Source organism: Oryzias latipes, chromosome 15, assembly GCF_053564925.1.
Source record: "Oryzias latipes strain Hd-rR chromosome 15, Olatipes_Hd-rR_3.1".
NCBI classification, from domain to species: Eukaryota; Metazoa; Chordata; class Actinopteri; order Beloniformes; family Adrianichthyidae; genus Oryzias; species Oryzias latipes.
Genome location: NC_136251.1, coordinates 26,809,499 through 26,832,673, shown reverse-complemented (window position 1 = coordinate 26,832,673; position 23,175 = coordinate 26,809,499). Strand labels below are relative to the sequence as shown.

The following is a 23,175-nucleotide window of genomic DNA, read 5'->3' as shown; positions in this document are numbered from 1 at the left end:
GTTTTGCACTTGGATTTTCAAGCCCGGATATTTAGCTACAGTTAAACAGAAGAATATTTAAGATTGTTGCCGTCTGTGTCCTGAAATGTCACATCTGCAATGACATACTACATATTTGTATTTAGAAAAAGAATATAATAAAAACAAAACAAATGCTCCGACACATCTCAACGCCACAGTTAAAGTATTCATGAGATTTATATGTCCATAAAGAGGCTTTTACTTTATTGGTATCACAGAATCTTGCAGCAGGGCTGTCTCTCAAGTGATCTACAGAACTTCTCAAGGTTAAATATAAACGCATAAAAAGGAATGAAACTGCTGCCGGTCATTATTGATAATAACACTGAGAAAGTCAGGTTCTTGAAAATGTCAAGTCTTTTAAGACAAACTATATTATTACCCTAATTTGCATATTTAAAGTAATAAGGTTGCACTGATTTCAATCTATCATATCAGTTTAAAGAAAACAAATACAAATCCAGTTTGACTTTAATTTGTTAAAAGGATTTCTCATAAAACATGAATAAATAATTCCTTTAATTAGAACAGATTTTTCTGTGAGCCTTTGACAGAGCAGATTTCAAACCAATGATATTTTAGAATTCAGATTCATTCAGGCGGTATTGCTTTATGCTGTACCTAATTGCTCGGTAAGCACGCAGATGAAAAGACACCTTAATAGAGCAGCAGGGATTGTTTCAGAAGGCTTTCTTTTAGAGGAATAGGAAATTAGAAGCTGGCTGCATACATTAAAGCAAGAACTTTGCATGGGCATCGTCATTATTCACAACAAATCCATTCTATAGTATTGCAGCAAGTGAGCGTTTGTGATTTGACGTTCATTGTAGGGTTGTTGTTTTTTTTTTTTACATAATAAAAAAAAAGGGGGCAGGGCTTGCTTTTTATAGGACTAATTCACTAAAAAATTGTCTGCATATGTTTGCCAGATAAGGTGCCACAGGCAAATCTCATCCTACATGCTGAAGATGGACACTAAATATTTTTAAGGTGAACTTGACGTTAACATAGCATAGCATTTAGTTGTGTTTACGCCTGCTTCGGATAGCCTGCGGAGAAAGCAAATGAAGGAAAAGGAGTTGCTTTGAAATTCTTTGAAATAGCTCACATCTCACTGGCTTTTACTTGGTATTGAGCATAAAAACAGACCAGAATGAAATACTCAAAGCAGCTCTCAGGTTGATGTATAAGAGAATTACACTGCTATGGATCCACTTTATTCTTTACACTGACCTTTTTCTGTTCTTTATTTGAGGGGAACATGTTTGTTTTTGGTTCATCGAAGGGTTAATATTGAGTTAGACAACAACATATGGTCATTGGAACCCAGATCAGATGAAGAAAGCACAGAGCACGGATCTTCAGACAGAAACTGTCCAGTTGTTTATGGTCAGCAGGAATTTTTGTTCCGTATTAACCCAAACATGTTGGTAAGAATATGTTGATAAAATTGTGTTATTTTGTGGTTTGTGTCCTCTCATTTCATAAACATTTCATAGTAGTTTTCTTAGTTTCAGAGTTAAGCAGCACCATGACTTATGCTTCTTTAGCCTTTTAAAGGATGTTGTGCTATTGTAAGCCTTTCAGAGTCAAATATATCCATATAGAGAAGGCTGAACAAACTCCTAAATCTCTCACAACCTAAAACACATTACTTACAAGACATTGTCTTATGCAACAAAGCGAGCTGTTGTTGTTGTTGTTAGGTGCCAGAGGAAACACTTCTTCTCAGAGTCGATGTAAACATGAAAGCGTTTTTGCCGATCAACGCTAGCTCCACAGAGACACTGTGTGTGTGTTAGCCTTGGGGTGGTTCTGGCAGTGCAGACTCTTCTTGGAAGGGGACGTTCCTTCACATTCATAGGTATGAATGTGGGGACCCAATCATATTTGGGGATTGGGAGGGGCTAGTGCTCAGAGTCCAGGTTTTTACAGGAATGCTCCGATACGCGTGAATGGATCAAAATATTCTTCATGTGATGCATCAAGAACAATCATTTATTTATTCTTTTTTTTTTACTTGTCCTGTCCAACAGCTGGGCAGACAGATAAGAGCTGAAGGCCTCTTGTGTTGGACATATTTTACTTTAACAACAGGGGTTATTATTCTTCAGATAAACCAGAGGTATGTCTGAATAAACCCCTTTTGTGGTTTGGCCTTTTACGAGGCCAAACTTTATTCATTTTAATCATAATTGAAAATCTTTTGTGTTGGACCGGACGGAAAAGGAAAGAAGAGAAAGGGATGTTAGAGAGAGGGGTGATAGGAGGGTGATCATGGGGGGGGGGGGGGGGGGGGGTGTAAAACCATGAATCATTTATTAATGTAACATCTCTCGAAAGGAATTGCTTTGGGTTGTTTATAGTGAAGAATTAACATTATAATACACTAAAACGCTTAACGTAATTCCAACGGATTTTGAAGCTGAAAAAAGCAGCTTAACACTAATATGCAACAATTTACAGTAGAGAAAAACAGCTGTTCTCTTTGTCAGAATCTGTTGCAATAACGCTAATTGCGTAAATGGATGAAGTTACTAGAGTACACTAGACCAGCGGTCCCCAACCCCGTGCAGCGGACCGGTACCAATCCATGGGTCATTTGGTACCTTGCATTACTTCTGTTTTATTTATTTCGGAATCTGATAGATGTTTTATTTATTTTTTTTAAAAATCCGTCTATGTCACCCTTGACGCAGGCCAAGGCGCTCTTTTCTGTCATGTGATAGGTTACTGCTAACATAAAACCCAGGAGCTCGCAAACTGAGTGAAAATCAAACATCTTTGGTAAGTTTCTTTGCCAAGGGGAAAACCAACCAGGAGACAGAAGAGGGGCCTTCGACTTCCAAAAAAAGAAAGCTACATTTAATAGACAGTACTTCTTTTTTGCACCATGAGTGGGGGAAGGGGAGAGGATGATAACACGTGTGTAGAATTTTATGCGTGTCAAAATAAAATCTCGGGGTTCGTTTTGTCACGTCTCTGTTCCTCCTTCATTGCAGTGTTGCTACAATCTTAAAGACCGGTTCGTGAAAACTTAGTGTGACGTCATACTGGTCCATGGCATTAAAAAGGTTGGGGACCACTGTACTGTTTTGTTGTCGCCGGCAACAGCTCTGGTGTTAAAGGGTTAAAGACACTCACGTTGCAAAGCGGTGGTGCTCTCCTGTGAAATCATTAATATGTCTAAAAAAATCTTATCATCTGAGATAGCTTGTCTATCAAACCTTTTTTTTATCAAGTTAGTCCTCAACAGTCTTTGATGTCAATTTGGCAGGTGTTCTAAGAACAGAATAAATTCTTCTTCCATGAGTTAGTTAGTTTTTTTATGAAAGGATCTGGACTAAATGCAAAATTAAGCTAAGAAACATGGATTTCCCAAGACGATTGCCTAAAACAATGTATCTCTTTCCAAAGAGCTGACTTAGCAATTTTAGTGTTCATCAGTTTCACAGGATCTAAAAGACAGCCATTAGAAGGTCTCTACTGGGAGCAGCATTAAAGGAAGTTGTAAAATGCAGCCACAATGGAAATGAGTGCCGTCTACAAAGGAACCCTGTGAGAACCTTGAGGGCAAAATAAAACCTGAGGCAGCTCATAGAATATTCTTGAAAGAAAAAATCAAGTAAAGCCTCCATGTTTTAGAGGCCTCCTGTAGGAAGGTTTTATTCTCACTAACAGTGGCTCTGCTAAGGGTTTGGCCAGGAGGCTTAAGTCACCGTGCCTGACCAGCACAGATGTTTCACTTTTCTTTTAATGAGGAGCCTCGGCAGGGAGTGCCAACCCTGATAGAAGAGCAACCTGAAAATGGGAAGAGGCCAGAGTGAGGTTAGCAGCCGACAACCACAACAAATGAAACAAACAGTGCATAGCATCACTCCTGCCAGATTGCACTCGACTAGACTTGCATCACATTTTGAGTATTGCACACAGTCTTCAGGCGTTGGTGTTCTTGGAAACGTTTGAAGATTCTTCACTTTTTTTCTTCAGAAGGACCTTTTTTTTTTCCTCAAAGATTTTAACCAAGTTATAAAAAATTGTACATTACTTATATGGATAAAACAAAATGCATTCAATTAAGCCCATACTTTAAAAAAAAGTATACATTTTGAAGATTTCTATCCTAAAGATGATCTCAAAGTGTTATCACTTTTTTTATAGTGGTTACAAGTTTTCCTATTTCAGTGAAGCAAGCAAGCGTCTTGACAGGTAGGCAGTCAGTTTACCTCTAGTGTATTGCATGATGTTGAGAAATGTGAATTTTGCAGAATAGGGAATTAATTGAGAAGCACTGTGAGGTCCCTTTTCATTCAAAAACCATTTTGTTTCTGTAGCTCAAAATATTCCCAGAGGTGCTTCTGGCCAGATGGAGAGCAAACCCCTTTATTTGCATGGCATGCTACACTAGCCTTCACCTTCCACAAGATCGAGATTGCGTCCTACCAAACAGTTGGTTAATGAGCTACTGTGGAGCTATGCCAGCAAGAGAACTGACACATGCATAATATAATGTTGAAAAAGATGCAGTTAATACTTGTTTCCTGAGATGTGCCGTCCTCATTTCATTCATCGTCTCGTTTATAGACAAAGTAGAAAATGACTTGTTGCAGTTTATGAATGAAATGCAGATTTATGCCGATAATAAAGTATCAGTGTTGTGGTTTTGTAATACACACAACATACCACACACATGATCTGTCAGCTGAACTCCTGCTGTTTTTATGTGTTTTTTATGAAGTGCTGTTTTATTGTTTTTTATGATTTCTGGCTTTATCAATTATTTAATGCAAACCACATTCACAGTTCTCCGTTTTGTTGGCTCATTACACATTTAATAACAGTAATAAAAAGACGTTATAAACTAAAGGAAAGTGCCAGACTGAGCTTTTCCCACAAATGTGTCTGCTGAGGTGGCAGGAGCCTTTAGAGCATAGTAGTTACATGCAACACACTTGCACATGGTATATAATTAGAAAATGTGTGGTGTGGCTCATCCTTTCAACCTAATGTGGCTAAGCCAATATTCTGTGACTTAAAGTGGCAGCAATTACTGTTTGCCCCCGTAGAGCAATTACTAAGAGCAAAGATATTAAAGATAAAATAATTAATAAAAAAGAATCATACGAGGGCAAACAAGCACCAGCAGTAAAGAATTTAAAGTAGCTCCAACAGCATGTAAATCCTAATAAACTGGTGTCTACTCTAATACCCTGAATGTGATGGCGCATGGAAATGCAAACGAACAATAATATGTTAAACATGTTAAACCTATAAATGAGAGCACTTTCCTTAGTGAGCAAAAAATATCAAAAGTTTAGTGTTGGGAACTAGTGGTGCAGGGCCCAATATGCAGAAGACCATGGCTTGGTGGCAGTCACACCAGGTTAATGTTAAGCATCCACAACTGTTTTCATTTCTGTTATTTACCCTCAGGGTATTTAATTGTATGGCTTTCTGTTCAGATCATCTTTTTTTGTTTCTCCATGGGTTTTGGCATGTGTACCTTTATTTATGAAATCTTTAAGTTTACGCCACCAAGCCTGGTCTCCTGCATATTGAGTCCTACACCACAATTTCTTGACAGATGGCCTTACTATTTTAGTTTATATTAAAAAAAGTAGATATGTGTATTTAACTGTATTATACAATGTTCTATGCTTTAAAAACAGCAGCTGGTGAAGTTTCAGAGGTTGGCGTTGTTCCTGTTTATACTCACTTTCTGTGGTGGACACACAAAAGCGTGATAGTGGACTCCATGTGAACACTGGATTCACTTCTAAACATCCTACAGCTAGAAACAAAGACAGCCTACTGACAACAAGCAGATGAGTGTCTTTGTTTATTTTTGTTTGGCAGAGCAACAGACAATAGAAAAGTCAGAAAAAAGACCCAACTTGGACAGTCAGTATCAGGAGAAAACAACACAATCTTTGTACGGGTTAACGTTTAGGAGGAATTGTTGGAGCAGCGAGCTTGCTTCTTGTGTGAAGCAATGACTGCTCTGACATTCCTGATAAAAATGCAACATGATGATCCACTCATGCAGGAGCCTCTTTTGTGTACTGTATAATAAAAAAAGGGCTTTTGTCTGTGCACTGAGGCACGGTCACACAAGCGTTTGCTTGCTGTGATTGTCAGTTGTAAAAATTGCTTTATGCTTCAGTGTGTCCTCAGATAGGTGATGGCCTTTTTTCTTTCTTGAATACAATTATCCATCAAACTAACAGACCTGCATGATATTGCTCATTGTTTAACGTTTGTGCTGTTCTGTATGTAAATATTGTGTCACCACAAACACAAAAGTGTAATTTTATCAAATGCTTTTTTTTCCCCTCCTTCTCTCCACTGGCTGGTAGAATGCAGAGTCATGCTTGAACTTAAAGATGCCATCTGCTGGAATGTCTACCCATAATGACACAATACAACAATAACATCGCAAAAAGCAACTTAAAAAAAAACAACATAAAACAATGTAATATTTTATTACTTTTTAAAACTACGTTTCTTCCAAGAGGAAAACTTATCCAAATTGTGCAAGTAATCTTTCAAGTAATGAGATTCAGGAATCTTAAAGTGGTGTGGGCAAGGGTCCATTGTTCTTTATGCATTGCATCAAGAACAATAATTTATTAATGTAACCTCATGGGAGAGGGATTATGTTAGCAGAGGTTTTCCGAGTGTTGCTCTGAAAACTCAAAACAGTCTCAAAAAGAAGCATTACGTTCACTTTGCCAATAGATTGAGTTGACTTCTATGGATTGGGAGTCGTACTGTAAAATGGGCTATCATACAAATTTTGTTGTAAAGAAATAAATTCCTTTTTTTAAATAAAATGAATGTGTTGAGCTTTGAGCCAAAATCTGACCATTTCAAAAGTGAAAATAAATGTTTTTTATGGTATCTGGTTTTTACCCTTGTATTTAAACGTTTGATAGTATTACTGCAGAGGTAGGATTTTTGTTTCTAAGGTCAGGCAATGCACAACACTTGGTCAGGACATTTCAAAGCCACGATTGTCTTGGCTCCATGCAAACTTAACCTTTTAAAACTTCAGAATATGTGGCTAATTCAGATCTAACAGGCTTCTACTTTTAAAGAATGGACTTGTGTTTGTGCTCGAAAGCGACATGATCTCTGTAAGGGTCATTTGCTCAATGTTACGTTATTGTATAAAGCAATGTTGTGGACCCCAAGGCACTCTGGTGTCAATCAAACAAATATATTTTAGAAAGAAAAAAAGCTGTTCAAGGTGGGGGGAGGGGTGCACCGATCGCAGCTAGGTGTTCACAATTTGACACAACATAGTCTGCATACATGTAACTATATCTACTTCTATGATAAAAATTGATAAATGTCTATTAAAGTAATCTTCAATCCTAAACATATGGACCAGCATAGCAAAACATCAGCCAAGAATCTTTATTAATACGGACAGTTCTCCAGAGTATTGACTCAGCTGCCATATCAGAATCCACACAACCATTTGTTGTAATTAAGGGAGTATTCAGATTAGACATATTTGGTATGCTTACAGTGAACCAGAGTTTGTTTCGCTCGATAATCCGGAACAGATTTTCAGACTGAATACACCCAAGCGAACCCAGGTCCAGGACCAAGAACCGCTCTCAGACCCATCTTTTGAGGTGGTCTAGGTTCCAATTGGACTGAGCTTTGGTTCACTCTGAGATACCTCAGTCTAAATAGTTCTCGGAGCGGTGCAACAGGACCCAAACGGCCATCGTAGCCGGTGGTCACGTGATCTAAGCACAGTCAGATTGTAGCAACAGATGAGCCGCGGAAAAATGTAAAGCTATGATTGTCGTGTTATCAGTGAGGGAAAAAAGGGTTCAACTCCTTACTTGTTACAATTTTTATCTTAACACATCTGAAAACGTGTTTTACATGCTTTTCTCTGTCTCATTACTCGACACGCGCTATGACTTCATTCTAAAAGCTACCTTGTAGTTCCTTAACGGAATTCTCTCAAAACAATGCCATGACACCGATGAGACACAGCAACTCATTGAAATGTGATTGGATAAATTCAGACTTGTCCGATATGTCATAAACACTGCAAAGTGTCTATGACATATCTGACAAGTCATAAACGCTTCGCAGTGTACCATCTTAGACATCTTCTTGCCAGTATCTGCAGCATGCCTCCACCGGACCAAAGCAGCAGTTAAAGGTGTTGTGCCTGACGTTGATACAAGTGTTTAAAATCCGTCAGCAACATATAAAGTTTGAATGAACTACCCTGAGAAGGACGGCAAAGCACAGAACTTCCAGAATTACTGTTTTTAGCTGCTTTTCTCCGCCCTTGTAATTCCTGACCAATAAGTATAGAGATTTTAACTCGCATGGTTTGGTTTACCAGCTTTTGTTGGAATCAGGAAAGGCTGCTTGACGGCAGTCTGAATACAGACTAAAGGCAAGGATCAGGACTCCATCTGGAACAAATTAAGCAGACTAAGTCTGGAACAAACGATTCTCACAATCTGAATACACCCTAAGAGACATGGAAAAGAGAAAAATATGGCTTTGTAGAGATTTTGTTTTTCCACATAAACTAAATTTTGCTAAAGACATTTTTAAGGAGAGTCTTCAATTCAAAGTGTGCAGTGACAGGCAATAAAACCAGCACCAGTTATGCTGCCGGATAGTGTGCCTCTTTCCTGGTGGATTGATGGAGCCAATTGTGAAAGTCTTTGTTGTCCATAACAGACAAAAAGCAAAGACTTGTTTCACATGACTCTTACCTCTCACTTCTTGCTCTTTTGAACACTTATTAGAGTTCTGGTTTTACAGCAGACAGACAAAAGGGAACGACTGTGTTTATGGTTAGAAGGAGCAAGCATTTCTTCCAGATAAAAATCAATATCAGTGCTGAAGTTTACAGTGTGAGGCTTTATTGTTCATCTGTTAGTGGCTTAAAATCCTCTGTTGTTGTTAGTGGAATTTTGGGTTAACCATAATTTGCTCCATGTTAAAACTAAAGCATCAATAGATGTATATTTTATAAAAAATAAATAAATACAACAACAAGATGGGGACACTGCAAGCCTGACAGCAGCTGTGGTTAAGTATCTGCACACCGCAGTGAGGAAGAACCTGGTGGCTTCATTTATACTTAATGTACAAAAATAGGCCGGGGTCAGCAACAGCTGTACTGCAAACAATTTTTAAATAAACTCTGTGTTTAATCATATTGTAGCTTCATTTGCAGAGGTGGTCCAGGTGTGTTGCCGTGTGGTTAACAGGCTTCACTGGCTGGTGTTTACAGGCAAAGAGACTTCTATTCTTAACCCACTTATTCAGTAACCCACTTTTCAGTCTTTGCATGTAAAGGACTTCCCAGCATGCTGCACTTCTTTTACTTGCACTTCTGATTGAAGAATGATATTAAAACACGGTTAGTAATTCTGTTTGGTTCATATATTTAGAAAATCTGAAATTTCATAACGAAGCATAGAAGAAGTAATGTGTTTTCAAGTGTGTTTCTCCATTTTTCATTGATAAAACATAAATATTATAACATAGGTTCAAGACATTAAAGCTTTTCCAAAGGATTGTTGAAAAAATATCAACTTTTACTGCTATTTAATATATAAAGATTCTCATAGTCAAATACATGACTTAATTATCTAAGAATTCTGTTTGTCTTAAACGTATAAGACGCTAATAAATTTTATTTGATTACTAGTTTTCCTTTTTTTTATGAGATTGACAGTAAAGAAACTGGTTTACATGCTAAATACTTTTTCTTTAACCCTAAGCAAACAAACAAAAAATGTGAGAGGATTTAACAGTTTTGTCTTTTAGTTAAGTATCTGTTGAATGTTATTTTGTATTTGGTCTAATTAAGTAGGTAATATACTAAATGTTTTAAGTCTGAAAGCCAAACTTTAACTGTAAACTGTCAGTTTTGATTCATTCTTGGCTCAGCATTAAAATTCTGCACAGAGTGCACCACTGGTGATGTCTGATAGTTGATAGATGACATCACCCATTTGACTCAGAGTTTATGATCAATTTTACTGCAGCAGCAGATTGTATCATTTTAAGTGCCCCCCACCCCCCCTTAGGATAACTTCCACGTCAGAGTGACTAAAGACAAAAGTTAAAACTGGATGTCCAAATTCAAACTCCTAAAATGACGATCATCCTCATTTTTCTATTGAAACGTCCATCAAAAAGGGTTCATTATACACCAGGGATTACCCAGACATTTACTGGCAGCACCAGCAATTACATAATGTAGCTCCTGCCACTTGATGTGGTCTTGTGTCTTGGGTATTCCTCTTCATATTCTGTCAAGTAGAAGCCTCCAGTCACTGCTTAGCGGCATAAGATGCATTACAATGCAGTGACATTAGGAATAGTCTCAAAGGTAATTCGCCATAGTTGTGACTGACAGACCAGCTTGGGAAACTTGTGTTGTCCCATAATTCACCAGATGTTCTGTCCTCTTTAGGTTCTCGTGAATTTGCTCTCATTCTCACAAACATAGATTGATTTGCTTTGTCACTGTCACTGCCTAACCTATTTTTTTTTTCTCTACAAGCGTTTCTCTTACTGTTAGAGAATTCTTTTTATGCCAAATCTGAAAATAATCACAGGAAATATCTGGCTATTCTGACGTGTATAAAATTTTCTGCTTGAGTGTAGTGGAAGTACTGAGCTTCTGAGAATACAAACATCAAAATCAAGCATAGAACAGCTGCTTTCCATTAACCCTGTGTTCTTTTTTTAAATACATTTGTAATTTGTGTGGCAGATATAAATCTGTTGGCAAGGGATCCTATTAAAGTAGCAGACTGACAAATTTACCTACAGCATTTAAGAGATTGCTTCACAGGCTTTGTTGGCTTGTTTTAAGTAAATCCAATAATACCTGAAAGTTGTTTTTTTTTTTAATTGGAATAAAAGGAATAATCTGAATTTTCATTCTTTATTCATGAACACTGAGTAGTCGGTATTTTAAAATGTCCATGACAGATTGCTGCTGTTCTTTTTTACCCTGTTTGTTTGGTTTTAATTCTTGCCTCATCAGGTTTCAAGGTCCAAATCCTTAATTGAGAATCTGCTTGGTTTGTTTTTTCTGTGCCTGTCTAGTAACAATGCATACGAGTACTGTCCAAAAACAGACATGCAAAGTAGATTGGTGATTCCATCTTTTTTCTCTCAATAAGAATATGCTCAGAGGTTTGTCTTTGTGTGGCCTTCTGACAGATTAATGATGTGTCCAGGGAGCAGGCCTCTCTACCTTTGACAGCTGAGGAAAGATGGATGTAACATTTTTATCAGTAGTGCTTCAAAATCACTAAGGGAACACGCAGTGTTTAAAATTTATTGTGGAAATGTGGCCTAAAGAAAACCTCTAACTTGTAAATCTGGAAGTTTTTTTTTTAAAGAAAGATGAATGTTGAATTAACTTAAAATACTGCAGATTGATAGTTCTTTGGTTGCGAATGGAAATCAGAATAGATCCCAACCTAAAAAGGAAAGCATAACTGATGGTTTTTGTTTGTTTTTTTGGTTTTTACATTTACTCCATTTTTTGGGAATTAGAGAAATTCTCAAATAAATAAAAATCACAAAATGTACTTAGTCATAACTTAAGCTTGTTTAAAAGCTAGATCTTTTTTAGCAGAGTTTGTAAAAAGAGCTAAATTGTTTGTCAAGAATTGTTTATTGTCAAGAAATTCTGAAATAAACTTTTTACTATCAATTAAATAGAATTTTGGCCATAAACATATTCAAAGAACACTAATTAGTTACAAAACTAATCAAAAGTCTTTATGTAAAAATAAAATGATAAATAAAAAATTCCACTTAACACGATTTAATTTAGACGTCATCCGGATGTATTCCATTCATTTAAATCCAGATGTAGCTTCATGCCAGAAATATTATTTTACTCAGAAACAGCTAAATTTCTCTTTGGTTTCCATTCTAATAAAGCAATAAATCTTTTTTAAGTCAGTTACAGTAAATACAAGAGATTATGAAAAAAGGGAAAAAAACTGGTGAAAGATTCTGGAACTTTTTATATACACCACTTTGTTTCTGAGGCTTGCATGTTTCTGCTCTATTTCCTCATATGCAGTTACATTTTAGTTTTTGTGCTGTTTACTTTTAATAAAAGAAGCATGTGTGGTGCTCGTAGTAACTGACTTCTCATAGTCAACATCACATGATCAAACTGGGGCTAATTACTGTAGAACTACCTCTAGCAGAGAAACAATACAGGCTCCGATGCTGCCTTCAAATATACAACAAAGCCTCCACACTGATCTTCTTAGCCATCCTGCCCCTCAACCCCCTAATGAACAAGGCCAAAAAACCTCTTGGGCTTAGCCTTTTCCTTTTAGCCTAACTTAACAAGATGTCACCCCACTCTTTGGATTTCCCTCACACACATTGACAAACACATGGCAAAGCGCGCAAGCACACACCTCCCAAACCCCAAACCACTAACCCTCAGACCAATCTGTCTGTGGCACCAAAGTATTATTAGACTTACAGACTCTCAAAGGGGAAACAGTGAGTTCTGAGAGCTGGAAGATGAGATATGCTACAGGGGCTACTAGTTCCATTAAAATGGCATTCACCGGGGTCTTTGTTATCACCCGTTGTGATGTTTTCTGGATGTAGTGGGGGTTGCTGATCCATGACCATCTCATCTATCTTTCAGGATTTGAGGGAAGTTGGTGTGAAATTAACACCAATGAGTGTGCTTCTCATCCATGCCAAAATCAGGGGCACTGCGAGGACCAGGTCAACGGTTACAGGTAAGAAGTGTTGGGGCCACTTGTCTCAGGAGAGATGGTTTATACTGGGAGTCATAACTGAACTTAAGGAAAATATGCAGCAAAACAAAGTGACTTCTCAGTTTGCGTTTTTAAGGCATTACTTTGTCATTTCACAGCAAATTGCCTAAAGCAATTTTTTTTCATGATGAAATTAGGTCATATTATTACAAACTCTAAATGCCTAATTATTCTTGTAATTAATTACACTTCAAGGCTTCAGGTCTAGCAAGTTAAAAATGCTTTACAATACTGAGAATTAGACTAAAAATGATGTGTAATTAATATAACAAAATATATGGATTGTCTTTTACCCACTCTGCATCGAGGCATAGGAACCATAGATCTTCTGGTTTCCATCCAAGACTGAATGTCAATATTAAGGATTTTTCTTCTCCAGGTGTGACTGTAAGATGGGATTTTCAGGCCTTCACTGTGAGCAAGACATCAATGAGTGTGCCTCCAGCCCTTGCAGCAATGCAGGCACCTGTAAGGACCTTGTGAACATGTAAGCATGAATATAATTCACATATCCTTTTTTTTTATTTGTTTGTTTTCCTTTGTCCTAATCTAGCCACAGGGGGTTGCAAGCCAGTTGCCTCTGTGCCGGTCCCAAGCCCGGATAAATAGAGAGGGTTGCGTCAGGAAGGGCATCCGGCGTAAAAATTGCCAAAATAACCATGCAAATCATCCACAACACTTTAGACATACCGGATCGGTCGAGGCCCGGGTTAACAACGACCGCCACCGATGCTGTTAACCTACAGGGTGTCGGTGGAAATTTGACTACTGTTGGTCGAAGAAAGAGAGGAGGCAGAAGGGTCCGTGGCCAGAGAGAGAAGGGAAAAGGCAGGAACATAGGTTTGAGAATAGGGACTCTTAACGTTGGCACAATGACAGGGAAAGGCAGAGAGCTGGCAGACATGATGGAGAGAAGGAAGGTAGATGTACTGTGTGTGCAGGAGACAAGGTGGAAGGGCAGCAAGGCACGTAGTATTGGAGGAGGATACAAACTGTTCTATCATGGTGTTGATAGGAAGAGAAACGGGGTAGGTGTGATTCTGAAGGGGGAGTTTGTAAACAGTGTTCTAGAGGTGAAAAGAGTCTCAGACAGGATGATGAGCCTAAAGTTAGAAATTGAAGGGGTGATGGTGAATGTAGTCAGTGGGTATGCGCCACAGGTTGGCTGTGAGTTAGAAGTGAAGGAGAGATTCTGGAGTGAGTTGGATGAGGTCATCGAGAGTATCCCCAGAGGAGAGAGAGTTGTTATTGGAGCAGACTTTAATGGCCATGTTGGTGAGGGCAATAGAGGTGATGAGGAGGTGATGGGCAGGTTTGGTGTGAAGGAAAGGAATCTGGAGGGACAGATGGTGGTGGACTTTGCGAAGAGGATGGAAATGGCTGTAGTCAACACTTACTTCCAGAAGAGAGAGGAACATAGAGTGACATACAGAAGTGGAGGTAAGAGTACTCAGGTGGACTACATCCTGTGTAGACGAGGTCATTTGAGAGAGGTTAATGACTGCAAAGTGGTGGTAGGAGAGAGTGTAGCCAAACAGCACCGCATGGTGGTGTGTAAGATGACTCTGGAGGTCAGGAAGAAGAAGAGAGGGAAAACAGAAAAGAAGACCAAGTGGTGGAAGCTACAGAATGAAGAAACTTGTGAGGAATTTAGGCAGAAGTTGAGACAGGTCCTGGGTGGTCAGGATGAGCTTCCAGATGACTGGGAAACTACAGCAGAGATTATCAGGGAAACAGGTAGGAAAGTGCTAGGTGTGTCATCTGGAAAGAGGAAAGACGGTAAAGAGACTTGGTGGTGGAATGAGGAAGTACAGGAATGCGTCCAGAGGAAGAGGTTGGCTAAAAGCAAGTGGGATGTAGAAAGGACTGAGGAAGGTAGACAGGAGTACAAGGAAGCGCAGCGTAGAGTGAAGAGAGAGGTGGCAAAGGCCAAACAGAAAGCTTACGATGAGCTATATGACAGGTTAGACACAAAGGAAGGAGAAAAGGACTTGTTCAGGCTAGCCAGACAGAGAGACAGAGATGGGAAGGATGTGCAACAGATAAGGGTGATTAAGGACAGAGACGGAAAGGTGCTAACAACCCAGGAGAGTGTACAGAAAAGATGGAAGGAGTATTTTGAGGAGCTGATGAACGTGGAAAATGACAGGGAAAGAAGGGAGGAAGATGTGGTTGTTGTGGAGCAGGAAGTAGCAGAGATTGGAAAGGATGAGGTTAGGAAGGCTCTGAAAAGGATGAAGAGCGGAAAGGCCGTTGGTCCTGATGACGTACCTGTGGAGGTATGGAAGTGCTTAGGAGAGACAGCAGTGGAATTTCTAACGAGTTTTTTCAATAGGATTCTAGAGAGTGAGAAGATGCCTGAGGAATGGAGGAGAAGCGTTCTGGTTCCGATCTTTAAGAACAAGGGTGACACGCAGAACTGCAGCAACTATAGAGGAATAAAGTTGATGAGCCACACAATGAAGCTGTGGGAAAGAGTAGTGGAAGCCAGGCTTAGGAAAGAGGTGGAGATTTGTGAGCAGCAGTATGGTTTCATGCCCCGTAAGAGCACCACTGATGCCATTTTTGCTTTGAGAATGTTGATGGAAAAGTACAGAGAAGGTCAGAAGGAGCTGCATTGTGTGTTCGTAGATTTAGAGAAGGCGTATGACAGGGTGCCGAGGGAGGAGCTGTGGTACTGTATGAGGTCGTCTGGAGTGGCAGAGAAGTATGTCAGAGTAGTTCAGGACATGTATGAGAGAAGTATGACGGTGGTGAGATGTGCTGTAGGTCAGACAGAGGAGTTCAAGGTGGAGGTGGGACTACATCAAGGATCAGCTTTGAGTCCTTTTTTGTTTGCTATGCTGATGGACAGGCTGACAGACGAGGTAAGACAGGAATCTCCCTGGACAATGATGTTTGCGGATGACATTGTAATTTGCAGTGAGAGTAGAGAGCAGGTGGAGGAACAGCTAGAGAGGTGGAGGTTTGCTCTGGAAAGAAGAGGCATGAAGGTCAGTCGTAGTAAGACAGAATACATGTGTCTGAACGAGAGGGATCAAGGTAGAAGCGTTAGGTTACAGGGGGCTGAGGTGAAGAAGGTGCAGGAGTTTAAGTACTTGGGGTCAACAGTTCAGTGTGATGGGGAGTGTGGAAAAGAGGTGAAAAGGCGAGTGCAGGCAGGTTGGAGCGGGTGGAGGAAAGTGTCAGGAGTGTAGTGTGACAGAAGAGTGCCAGCAAGACTCAAAGGAAAGGTGTACAAGACAGTGGTGAGACCAGCTCTGCTCTATGGGTTAGAGACGGTAGCAGTGAGACAGAGACAAGAGGCTGAGATGGAGGTAGCAGAGATGAAGATGTTGAGGTTCTCCTTAGGAGTGACCAGGTTAGACAGGATAAGGAACGAGTACATCAGAGGGACGGCTCATGTTGCCTGTGTTAGCGACAAAGTCAGAGAAGCCAGACTGAGATGGTTTGGACATGTTCAGAGGAGGGATAGTGGATATATTGGTAGAAGGATGTTGGAGATGGAGCTGCCTGGCAGGAGGGCAAGAGGACGGCCAAAGAGGAGATATATGGATGTCTTAACAGAGGACATGAAGTTGGCTAACGTTAGGGTAGAAGATGTTCATGATAGAGTGAGGTGGAAAAGGATGATTCGCTGTGGCGACCCCTGATGGGAAAAGCCGAAAGAGAAAGAAGAAGTTTTCCTTTGTCCTAACTTTGAACTACAGCTATTTTTCAAAGAACCAGCATGAAAAATGGGAAATATTAGCAATAGACGCAGAATTATTTTGGGTTTGTTTTGAAAGACGAGCAAACAAAATCATCTATAGAAAAAACAGCACACTGTTGCACTTCTTCAAGGTTTTCCTTTTTTATATAGCAGGCCTTTCTTCATCCTTGACACACATAAGCTTCCCCTCTGAAGACAGAGAGCGAATTCAGCAGGAACACATCATGTATCTAGATTAGGCTTTACTCCACTGGTGCTTCTCTCTGATGTGCTTAATGGGTGCCCCGGGGCTTCTAGGCTCAGTCGGACAGATGGGTAGAGAAGTCCCAAGACCAATTTGAGTCCTAAATGGTTTGTCTCTCGCCATGACTTTGTTCCCATGTGACCTGGCCCTGTTCAGAGCACTTCTCTAGTTACACAGTGCAGGGAGTTCACATCAGGTGTGTTTTAAAACTGGCTGACCAATGCTGATGTGTCCATCTTCATCTCGTCGATTCCAATAGGCTAATCCAGCCAGTTTATACTGTGACACTGAGTTAGTCTACTAAACTCATAAAAGGCCCTGCTACAAGAAAATTAGGCTCAAAACTGCCTTTTTGAGTATTAATTTGTTTAAATCAGGAGCAGACGACAAAATGCAGTTTGAAAAAGCTGGTATTTGTTATGTAGAAAATCTGCAGGACGGGCCACAAGCTTCCTGCTCGGCTCATTTCGGATGCAGCAACTTGTAGACGACTAGATCCATGTACGTCTGTCTTCAGCTCAAAACTGTACAACTGGATAGCTCCAATATTTCTCGCTATTTTTGTTGCCTAGGAGCTGTAAGTCAGGGAAGGGGGTGGGGTTGCTCCACGCCACTGGTCCTGCCTAGAGGCAAATTTCTAATGAACTACTGCAGCTCTGCAGAAACTATGTCCTAGAAAACGAAACAGATTTGTTTTCATTTGGGCCGGCAAAATCATAATCAAAAGACAACTGGGGATGCTTTAAAAATAGCTCAAAAGATGTTCGGAGTGGGACTTGAAGTGTAGATATATCGAAATGCTTGTTTGACTCTTGTTTGAGCTTTTAAAAATTACATTAAACACAATTTTAACTTAGCCTATTGTGAAAATGTTATTTGGTTTTACATGGTTAACTCATATATTTGTTCTAATAAAGAAAATGCAATTTCCACTTGAACACAGAGGTGTCTAATTGCATGACTTCTTGTTAGCTCCTTTTTAAACACAATCAGCATCTCCTCAGAGAAATGTGACAGCAGATCCAGAGTAGGGCGGTAATTGTATAAACTAGATCGTTCAACTGGCTGAGCTCTTCCCTTCAGTAATAAACCATTCAATGTCATTTGAGTTAAGTTTGTTTCTGAGAAAAGCACACTTGCATTGTTCAGTTCATTATGTTTAATTTCCCTAAACTGTGTGTTTTTCTACAATGGTATAAATATAAAGTAGATTCAAAATCAGACAAAAGATGTTGTCTCTACCTGACCTGCTGCCCCCCTCCCTGTTTACCCTGACTGCTTAATCATTCACTGTTATCGCATCCTTCCTAGGTTTCACTGCATTTGCCCTGCTGGATATTTTGGAACGCTGTGTGACCTGGATGTGAATGAGTGTGAAGTTTCACCTTGCCTACACGAGGGCATCTGTATCAACATGCCTGGGGGCTTCAAGTGTGTCTGTCGGCCTGGATACACAGGTAGCTGTTGTGCCCTTAGGTGACACGAAGATCAATATGAGGGTCTAAAAAGCTTATCATGATGGCTGCTGCGGCTGCATGCTATTGAAGCAACTCTGACACAGATCTGGCTTAGTGGGAATAAGAGAGACGCCTCACAATACCTGCTTTTAATTAGCCTGCCTTCCTCTGCAAGATATAATCCTTGCTTTTTAGTAAAGCTAACAAGAAATGAATTAATGTCACCTGTTTCAACTGATATGAATTCCTGGAACTTTTTTTTATCAGCCCCTTCGGTCTCTGAGCACCATTGTTGTTTAACTTTAATCCTTTTGTGTTATTTTTCACTTAGACAGATATTGTGCTATTTTTTGATCAGGTGTATGTTTAAGTGCACTGCAAAGCAGATTGCTGTCAGCTACGGGGAAGATTAATTTCATTTGTCTTGGACACTGTACCATCAATTTATCCTTCCCTAGATGAGAGAGGAGGGGAAATCTCTGAGGTATTGCTACTCTGGAGAGCAGAACCTGACACGCATAGCTTTTATTATTAGGCCTACGCACAGCATGGTACTTTTTCCGTTGCACTGAGCTCATTCGAGGAAACATGGTTCCCCAAGAGAGCCGGCGACCAAAATTTACAGTTGAGACCGTCCCAAACCAACCAGAGCTCTGAAATTTCTTCTACTACACCAGTGGTAAGAGTTTTCACAAAAAAATCCTTCACTACATTTGATTTCTTAAGCAAAAGTATTCTTGTCGCTTTATTTTGAAAAGTTGCCCTGCTTTGTTGTCGCGACTGAGACACTAACTTGCTGCGTCACTTGATGACATTAACATGTTATTAAATTTAGCTGTGAGTGGACTCTTTCGTCTATTTTTTCTTTTTTTTTTTTTTTTGCATGTGGAATGCCAAATCAGGTTTCGACTTTAACAGTTGAAGCCTCCTAATAATAAATCAGTCCCGTGGTAGGACTGCTCACTTGTGACGCCATTAAGCTGTGATGACACTTGATTCCCGTCTGCATCAGCATCTATATTGAATTTTTATGCAAACATCTGTCTTTGTTGCTGTTGATAAATGTGACTTGAAATTGTTTTTGCCAAGGACTTGATAAGACGTTGACTCAAGACCATTTCACTCTCATTTCAAAACTAATAGAATTATAAAAGGCAATTTTTGCCATCCAACATGTTGGTTAAGAGATATAATTGATGCACAAAGGCAGAAGAAAAAAATGTCTTTACATTTCCTTGCAACAAATTGCTCCTCTAAAAGAAACTTTAGAAAATAAATCTACTTAAAAGACTTTCTTTTCTTTTAACCTCTCTGCCTCTGCTTATGTAAATCATTCACTATTCCTGCATTGAAATAGTCATTTGTTTTATTTCTAATCTATTTAAATTGTGTTTTTATTTATATCCCACAACAGGAGGTTTGGCAGCCACCCTCGATTTCAGCTGTGAAAATATATTTTTTTGAGAACATTTAGCTTTAAAAGCTCAGCAGTCCTGGTGAAATCCTTTTGAAGTGTAGTAGAAGGTGTTGTGTTGTGTTGTGTTCAGGGGTCGTAAGTCATTGCATTGACATGATTAATGTCTGATCGTGTTTATATAAATCACAGTTTAAGCGCAGAATTCGTCACCTTCTGTTTTCTCTTCTTCACCCATCATTAGTGAGCGCGCTCCCTTGAGTGATTGTACAGTGCAATCAGCACATTGTTGCAGTTTCCTCAGTCAGCACATTGTTGGATGATGATGTTCCAGCTCATACAGGAACGCCTCAGTAAACAGTCTTTTTGCTGGCTGAACATGTTACAGGACACAATGGCTTTATTTAAGAGGTGGGTTTAGTGCAGACTGAGGACTAAGAAACATATTTCCACTTAATGTAAACATTGAGATGAGTATGAAATAAGTGTGGCAGCATGGTGATGTGCTGGTTACCACCGTCGCTCTACAACAGAGAGGCTCTTGATCTAAATTCGAGCTGTTTTTTTTTGTTGAGGCTTCATATTCATCCTGTGACTGCAATTGTTCTTTTTTTTTTTTTTTTTACAAGTAACTGTGACTTCTTCCAACACTCCAAACAGTTGCACTGTTGATTACTGTTCAAAAAATGTCTCTTTGGTGAGTTTGAGCAAGTATTTAGCCTTTAGGCTGTTGAACAAAAATAAGTTTGTTTGGAAACTCTTGACAACATACTTTTATTAAAAATATATATTTCTTTAAATTTATTATTAATCATTGCTTTAACTTTTTTTTATCTAAAATATATGCCCATTCTTTTAGATATGTATATTTTCATTTCATTTATTTATTTCCTTTTCACAGCACACAACAATAAATTACACAACACTCTTGTATTTGGGGGAAATGAAAGGGGACAGGAAGGAGAAAAAAATATTAGTCTCTGCCCCATTGAACGCAACCATGAAAGGATTTTAACCAAATGTTTATCTTTGAAATGCAGAATTAAAAAATGGCTGACGATAGCAAACAACATCTGACAAAACAAAAAACAGTAGAAGCTTTTTTATACAAATATATTTTAATTTAACTCTTACCATGTTTTGAAAATCAGTATGTGTTTCAGTGCATTCATAAAGCCTGTGTCACCACAGAAGTAGTATGAATAACCGCACAAAGAACACGTAAATAATAGTAGAACATGAGCTGTGCGTGATTATTTAGCTGTTGACATGATATTCATTAGAGATTTGTGCGTCAATTACGAAATTTTAAAGTGAGATGTCTGCCGTATATGCAATATATGCGTGGACAGGTCGTAAAAAGCCACACATTTGCATGGATCTCGCAAAAATCACACACAATTGTGTAAGATTTAAGTAACAAGTGTGTATATACTACTTAAACTACACAAACTGGGTAATTCTCAACCGATCTAAAATTTTGAACAGCTCAAAGCCAAATTCACATAAAGGCCCATCAGCAGAAACCCTCACTGGACATCTGCGCACATCGACTAATGATGAACACACGATGAACACACTTATGAATTACGCTTATCACGCATGTATCATGAAAGACCAAAGTTTCATACATGGTAAATGCACAAAATGTAGTGGCTGTGTATCACGCCCTTAACAGAAATAGTTTTATTTTCTTTGAAATATTAAATATATGTTTGAAAAACAAGTGTGTTATTATTGCTCTTAATTTTGAGAGCCATGAAAGTTTTTTTTTCCTATTTTTTTGTCAGCTATATGTGGCTGCTTCATGTTTCAATTTTTATCTTAACTGGATTTTATGGGTAAGAGTTGTTTTCGACCTTTGAAATAACAGACGGCATATTTTTCAACTTGCGTTGCGGCTTTGTTTTCTGATAAATGAAACAGCTGTTTCACAAGAAAACTTTCATTTTTCTTCCTTCAACAGCAGGAAATGATAGATTTTGTGTTCCGTAAAGAGAACTTACTCTCTTTCTATATATAAAACACAGGAAGTAATAAAATCTTTCTTACTGCAGTTTGAATACATCCGTCTCAGCCCACAGATGAAGAGCGATATGAATGATTGATAATTCAGTTACTGGTTTATCACTCGATTACAAGTGTAATAAAAAAAATATTTCAGTGGAAAAAAACGTTTTTTAACCCTAATGAAAAACACATAAACTCTGCAGAAGATTTCTGAGGGTAGCTATCACTCCCAAATTCCTGATTTCATCCAATTTAAACTAAAATAATGCTACTAAATGTTTCTTAATTTTTTCATATTTCCATTCAGACATCATGTTTTTGTTTAAAAATAAGACATGACTCGTCATTTAAACAGAAAAAGAGGAACTACTGTTAATAAAATAAAAAAATCCTTGATGAAAAACAAAAAAAAGCTATAAAGCTAACAGAAAAGCATATTGTTTTTCCTATGTATTAAAAAAGTTGCTAGAAAGGAAAAATGAATTTTGGATATTAGTAAAGCCTGTTTTAATGGATTTTTTTTTCCTTTAGCATTAACAACAATGAAAAGATTCTCTATGCTTCTTTTAAGTGCATGATGTATTTGTTGCAAAAAATGTGTCTAACCGTCTTTGTAATATGATGTTATTTCCCATTAAGTACTAAACAGCATTTCATTGACTTTACAAATATGTTTTTGTAAATAGTTATCACTAAAATATCATATACTAAGGTGGAAGTGATAAAAATTATGGAAATTTAAAATTATTGGTCAGCAATGCACTGTAATGCTCCACCTGACATAACATATGTATTTGATATTCACAAAATACGAATCCTTCCAGAATAGTTTCAGACTGGTATTGTCTTAAAAAAACATGGAATTATAGTTCTATGGTTTAATTAAAATGTATTGAACACAAAAATAGCAAATACTGGGCTCCAACTGGATTCCCAAAAATGAATTTTTAAATTTCAACACTTTAGGCTGTTGATCATTCACACATAAACCAATTCAATTTCATTTTGAAATATGTACAATAATAATTATATGGTATAATAATTATAAATACCACCAACATATTTAAATATATATCCCCCCTATCTGTATATTATTTGAGGACATAGTGGATGTTGTTGATTGTAAAAGAACTTCAGTACATTTAGGTGTATTTCAAGTGAAGACAATACACCTAATTCTGTCATGTATTTTGCAATGTTGGGTCTTGGACAAGAGGCCGAGTGCAGAACACAAATGGTGAACAACTTTTGAACATGATGTAAAAAAAACTGAACTAAAATCACAGATTTCTATGTTAAAAAAAAACAGTCCTTTCATCCATGTAGAAAAGGTGGACAAAAGGTGGAGATAGTGGAGACTAAAAAATACTTTTGGTTCACCTGAACCTTAACTCAGCACTCAAGTGCATTCAAAAATGTACAAAGCCAACCACATGTTTTGAAAAATCTTCATCTTTTAGTGCGCAGTGAGGTGTTGCAAAAGT

General features: G+C 38.4%; 1 protein-coding gene across 4 annotated transcripts in view; it reads left to right on the top strand.

Annotated features, from left to right (window-relative positions):
- Positions 1 to 23,175, top strand: part of eys (EGF-like photoreceptor maintenance factor) — a 242,607-nt gene that overhangs the window by 88,199 nt on the left and 131,233 nt on the right. For all 4 annotated transcript variants that reach the window (XM_078932365.1, XM_023963743.2, XM_078932366.1 and 1 more), the window contains 3 exons: positions 12,719 to 12,815; positions 13,234 to 13,341; positions 18,122 to 18,267. In XM_078932365.1, coding sequence (XP_078788491.1) covers positions 12,719 to 12,815; positions 13,234 to 13,341; positions 18,122 to 18,267 — 351 coding nt within the window. The remainder of the gene's footprint in view (positions 1 to 12,718; positions 12,816 to 13,233; positions 13,342 to 18,121; positions 18,268 to 23,175) is intronic.